Source organism: Olea europaea, chromosome 9 (genome assembly GCF_002742605.1).
Source record: "Olea europaea var. sylvestris chromosome 9, O_europaea_v1, whole genome shotgun sequence".
In the NCBI taxonomy this organism is placed as follows: domain Eukaryota; kingdom Viridiplantae; phylum Streptophyta; class Magnoliopsida; order Lamiales; family Oleaceae; genus Olea; species Olea europaea.
Genome location: NC_036245.1, coordinates 15,798,839 through 15,804,544, shown reverse-complemented (window position 1 = coordinate 15,804,544; position 5,706 = coordinate 15,798,839). Strand labels below are relative to the sequence as shown.

General features: G+C 36.9%; 1 protein-coding gene across 1 annotated transcript; it reads left to right on the top strand.

Moving 5' to 3' along the window:
- Positions 1 to 549: 549 nt before the first annotated feature.
- On the top strand, positions 550 to 4,973 carry LOC111399809 (sucrose synthase). The gene is made up of 14 exons (XM_023027304.1): positions 550 to 690; positions 1,142 to 1,282; positions 1,351 to 1,477; positions 1,567 to 1,718; positions 1,815 to 2,007; positions 2,217 to 2,552; positions 2,640 to 2,735; positions 2,830 to 3,003; positions 3,081 to 3,197; positions 3,293 to 3,459; positions 3,552 to 3,776; positions 3,875 to 4,438; positions 4,527 to 4,665; positions 4,753 to 4,973. The coding sequence occupies exons 2-14, from the start codon at positions 1,185 to 1,187 to the stop codon at positions 4,780 to 4,782; spliced, it is 2,418 nt and encodes an 805-aa protein (XP_022883072.1). The 5' UTR covers positions 550 to 690; positions 1,142 to 1,184; the 3' UTR covers positions 4,783 to 4,973.
- The last annotated feature ends 733 nt before the right edge of the window (positions 4,974 to 5,706 follow it).

The following is a 5,706-nucleotide window of genomic DNA, read 5'->3' as shown; positions in this document are numbered from 1 at the left end:
TTAACAATGCGTCGCAGATAGAAATTTGGAAATAAGAAATTCGAGTTTAGATAAATCAGTACTTTGTTTCATAAAATCCAGCAAAACAGTTTTTTAACACCCACACCCATTTTACGCGCCAATACATCTCTAAACATGTCGGAAGACAAAAGGAATCTTGGGAAATACACACACAACTATTTTAGTATTTCGTAATCTACTAAATCCATACTGCATGGTGATTATAAGATAATATCTTTATATACGTATTCATTTGGACAATATAATATTAATAGATACAGAAGGCTAAACAGTTACAGGAAGGATGAGAAAAGTGGATAAAGTTACGATTAAGCAAATGGGTCCACAGGATTTATTATTAAACCTATTTTGGATCGTCAAAGGTGGTTTTCGCAATTAGGTTGAAACAACCAACCAGAGGAAGGTGAAGAGAAGAAAACCGAAAGCCCACCATACAAATACCATCATTTTTGTATCTAGTTTTTACGAATAGTTGTTTTGAAAAATGGGTTTTTGTGTATATATAAAGGGGGTGCTACCATTGCACTCTCCATCATCAACAAGCAAAAATACATTCATTCTTTCAAGAGTGTCCCTCTGTTGCGTTTGTTACATTTTTTTCATTCATTTTTGGTCCCATTGATTCATACTTTCTGAGATCTCTCTAGTTCTTTTGCCTGTTTCCATAAGGTTAAAAGCATCCCACATTTTATGAGTTTCTCTTTTCTCTGTTTATTTTGTGTATAAATGTAGCCATTGATGGTGTTGAAGAAACCTTCTAGATATCAGAGTACGCAAATGTTTTGATATAAGATTCACAAGATGTACATGCCGCCTTCTAACGGTTTAATTTTTTAGATCAAATGGTTTATAAAATGAAGTTACCTATTCATTTTATGCCTTAAGATGTGTCCTTTATTAAAGGGGTGATTTGATTTAGCCATATAATGTTCTTGTTCATCACTTGTAGGAATTCTATTTCAATATGTAGGTCGGTGTATCAGGTGTTAATCTTAGAATTTTTTAGCATTCTAGAATGGATGAATAATATTTTTTTGACTAATATAGTAGTCAATTTCCTCTTTGACAAGTTTTTCTTTCAGAAAAGCATAAATATCCTAATTCTCTGTATTTTTTACAGTTGAAATTTGTCCAAGATTGTGTCAAGTGATCAACTAATTTCAATGGCGGAGCGTGTTTTGACTCGCGTTCACAGCCTTCGTGAACGATTGGATGCAACTCTTGCAGCCCATCGCAACGAAATTTTGTTGTTTCTATCAAGGTATACTTTGACGTGAAATCTTACTTTTTTTGCTCTTTATTTAGTGTTATATATATTTCTCATTGCAGGATTGAAGGCCATGGAAAAGGAATTCTGAAACCTCACCAGCTCCTTGCTGAGTTTGAAGCAATTTGCCAAACAGAGAAAGAGAAACTGAAGGATCATGCCTTCCAAGAACTTCTAAAGTCCACACAGGTAAAACCGAATTTACCATTCGAAATTTTCTTCCAGTCCTTTATCTCATTATGGTCCTTTAAGATCTGTTGTGAATTTCTGTTCACCAGGAAGCAATTGTGTTGCCACCATGGGTTGCACTAGCTATTCGTTTAAGGCCCGGTGTTTGGGAATATGTACGCGTCAATGTTAATGCTTTGGTTGTTGAGGAGCTGACGGTGCCCGAGTATCTGCACTTCAAAGAAGAGCTTGTAGATGAACCGTAAGTTTCTAATTAAGACTTTTCACCTTTGGTTTATCTGACATTAATCCTGGTTTTTCGAGATTTCAACGTGCAATCGTTTTTATGTTGATGCAGTGCCAATGGAAACTTTGTTCTTGAGTTGGATTTTGAACCATTTACTGCATCTTTCCCCAAACCAACCCTCACCAAGTCCATTGGAAATGGAGTTGAGTTCCTAAATAGGCATCTCTCTGCAAAAATGTTTCATGACAGGGACAGTATGACCCCTCTTCTCGATTTTCTCCGAATGCATCACTACAAGGGAACGGTAATACATAAATGCTTCAATTTTACATTGTTATGTGATGACAGAATAAGGATAGAGTTTGAATAAGATACTCTCTTTGTTATGTGATGACTGAATAGGATAGAGTTTTGTAGATGACGATGCTTCTCTGTTTCTCAAAGATTTTTGTCGAATTTCACTTGCTTCTTATTGAATGTACATCAATTTGATCACTTGATTTTATTGTGTAGACAATGATGCTCAATGACAGAATACAGAATCTAAATTCTCTACAATCTGTTCTGAGAAAGGCAGAGGAGTACCTTTCCACGCTTCCTCCTGAGACACCATACTCGGACTTCGAGCACAAATTCCAAGAAATCGGTTTGGAGAGAGGCTGGGGTGATAAAGCCGAGCGTGTATCAGAAATGATTTCTATGCTTCTGGACCTTCTTGAGGCTCCCGACTCGTGCACACTGGAGAATTTCCTTGGGAGAATCCCTATGGTTTTCAATGTTGTTATCCTTTCTCCTCATGGTTACTTTGCCCAAGAGAATGTGTTAGGCTATCCCGATACTGGTGGCCAGGTATGTCCTTAAAAGCGACTCCTCATTTTCATCCCAGTTGAATTATAGTGCTTCTAATTGTGACGTCTTTTCGTCCTTAACTTGCAGGTTGTTTACATTTTGGATCAAGTTCCTGCCTTAGAGCGTGAGATGCTTAAACGTATTAAGGAGCAAGGGCTTGACATCACACCACGCATTCTCATTGTTAGTATTCTCACAACTTTGCATCCCACAAAAAATGATTCTTGAGTTGTCTTTGGTTACTTGCTCTAACACTTCATCTTGCAATGGTATACAGGTGACTAGATTGCTCCCAGATGCAGTTGGAACCACTTGTAGCCAACGACTTGAGAAGGTTTTTGGAGCTGAGCATTCACATATAATTCGAGTCCCCTTTAGAACTGAGAAGGGAATTGTTCGCAAATGGATCTCTCGATTTGAGGTTTGGCCATACATGGAGACTTTCACAGAGGTGAGATTTACTCTCCCTTCACATATTTTGTCTATGTTCATTGATAATTAACCATCGTTAAACTTCCACTTCTGTAGGATGTTGCCAAAGAAATCACTGCAGAGTTGCAGGCAAAACCAGATTTAATTATTGGGAATTATAGTGAGGGTAACCTAGCGGCCTCTTTGTTGGCTCACAAGTTAGGTGTAACACAGGTATATGCTGCAGTCTCAAATTTTCCTCTTATAATTTTAACTGCATTTACTTCAATCCACGAGAAGGAGACTAATCTTTTTGCTATCATTTGCAGTGTACCATTGCTCATGCACTGGAGAAAACGAAATATCCTGACTCTGACATTTATTTGCAAAAATTCGATGAGAAGTATCACTTCTCATGTCAGTTCACTGCTGATCTTATTGCAATGAATCATACTGATTTCATCATCACTAGCACTTTCCAAGAGATAGCTGGAAGGTAATAAATTTAGTGGTACTTCATCAAATTTGTTCTTTCATTTTCAATCCTAGATTTCTGTGAGATTAAATTTCCTCCCTTTCACATTTCAGCAAGGACACCGTTGGGCAGTATGAGAGCCATATGGCATTCACGATGCCTGGACTCTACCGAGTTGTTCATGGGATTGATGTGTTTGACCCCAAATTCAATATTGTTTCTCCAGGAGCCGATACAAACCTTTATTTCCCATATACGGAGAAAGAAAAGAGGCTCACAGCACTCCATCCTGAAATTGAAGAGCTTCTTTACAGTGAGGTCGAGAACAAGGAACACCTGTAAGTTTATTTTTCTTTCTATATCTACTGTACATGCTAAGAATTTATTTCTTTCATAACTGTCCGTAAGTTCTTATTGATACCTTGCTACCTGGCAGATGCGTGCTAAAAGACAAGAAGAAGCCGATTTTATTTACCATGGCAAGATTGGACCGCGTGAAAAACTTAACGGGACTTGTGGAATGGTATGCCAAGAGCTCAAAGCTTAGAGAATTGGTTAATCTTGTTGTAGTTGGTGGTGACAGAAGAAAAGAATCCAAAGACCTGGAAGAGCAGGCAGAAATGAAGAAAATGTACAGCCTTATCGAAACCTACAATTTGAATGGCCAATTCAGATGGATTTCTTCACAGATGAACCGTGTGAGAAATGGTGAACTCTACCGCTACATTGCTGATACCAGAGGCGTGTTTGTGCAGCCAGCATTCTACGAGGCCTTTGGTTTAACTGTTGTTGAGGCCATGACCTGTGGTTTGCCTACTTTTGCTACGATCCATGGTGGTCCAGCTGAGATCATCATCCATGGAAAATCCGGTTTCCATATTGACCCATATCATGGCGACCAAGTTGTTGATCTCCTTGTCAATTTCTTCGAAAAGTGCAAGAAAGACCCTTCTCACTGGGAAACCATTTCAACAGGCGGCCTCAAACGTATCCAGGAGAAGTAAACACTTGTAACTCTGTATTTTCAGATTCGATAAAGAAAATCTCGTCACCAATTGATCCTTCTTTCTTTTTATCCTGTTTTATAGGTTCACATGGCAAATTTACTCAGACAGGCTATTGACACTGGCTGGAGTTTACGGATTCTGGAAATACGTCTCTAAGCTTGATCGTCTGGAGATCAGGCGCTACCTTGAAATGTTTTACGCGCTCAAGTATCGTAAGTTGGTGAGTTCCATTTCTTGCTTGAGTGAACTCTAGTGGTTGAACCATTCAATACTTGAAAACTAAAAGAGTATTTCATATGTTTTTCAGGCTGAAGCTGTTCCACTGGCAGTTGAATGAATAATCCATGTTTCGTTGTGTTGAATAAAAAGACATTCGAGATTGTGAAATGAAAAAGGCTTCGTTTTCTTTTACTAATTATGTCATTGTAATTTCTGTTGATGAATTTTATTGGCTTCAATTACTGCAAAGGTCGTAATTTCGGCATCTGAAGTGTGTCAATAAAGATCAAATTCAATCTTTCGTTGTCACTTGTCGTTTTTGCTATTACTTGTGGAGATTATTCAATAATGATCAGGTTCATTTCAACTCTACAACATTGCAACAACATCTTCTTTAAGCACAAAACAAAAGGATAAATCCCAGATTATGTACAAACTATTGAATTTGCACATAGATATTAAGCACTAGTGTTGTCACAATAGATAACAGTTCATAGGGCTAGACATGGTCCGATTCGATTCTAACAAGGAATGAACTAAACCCGAAATTTTCGGGTATTTAGTAAGTGGAACCGTCGGGTCCAAATTTAATTATGAAACCATTCAGGTTTGATTGAATTTGGTTTGGTTTGGTTTGGTTTGGTTTGGTTCGATTCCATTTCATTCCCAAGTTAAATATTATAATTTAAATTTTTAATATTTACAAAGTTAAATTAATTCAACTAATGATATGTTTAATTTTAGCTCTTACAAAATAACGTAGTCCAATTTTATGTATCTTTTACGTCTCTCTTTGATAAGTTCTTCATAAATTTGATTGTTAAAATCAAATAAAAAAGAAGATAACGAGCTGACAATAATTAAGAGGGGGTGTTGTCAAGTTTCAATTTGATTTCTCCAGAACGGTAAAAATGGCACTACATAGAATAACACATTTGGATAAAATTTAGGTCAATTTAATTAAATTGGTTTTGAACTGAAAATTAAAAATAGAAAAATCATATTTTTTGGTCTGAGCTAAATTAACTAGTTGTAAAAATTT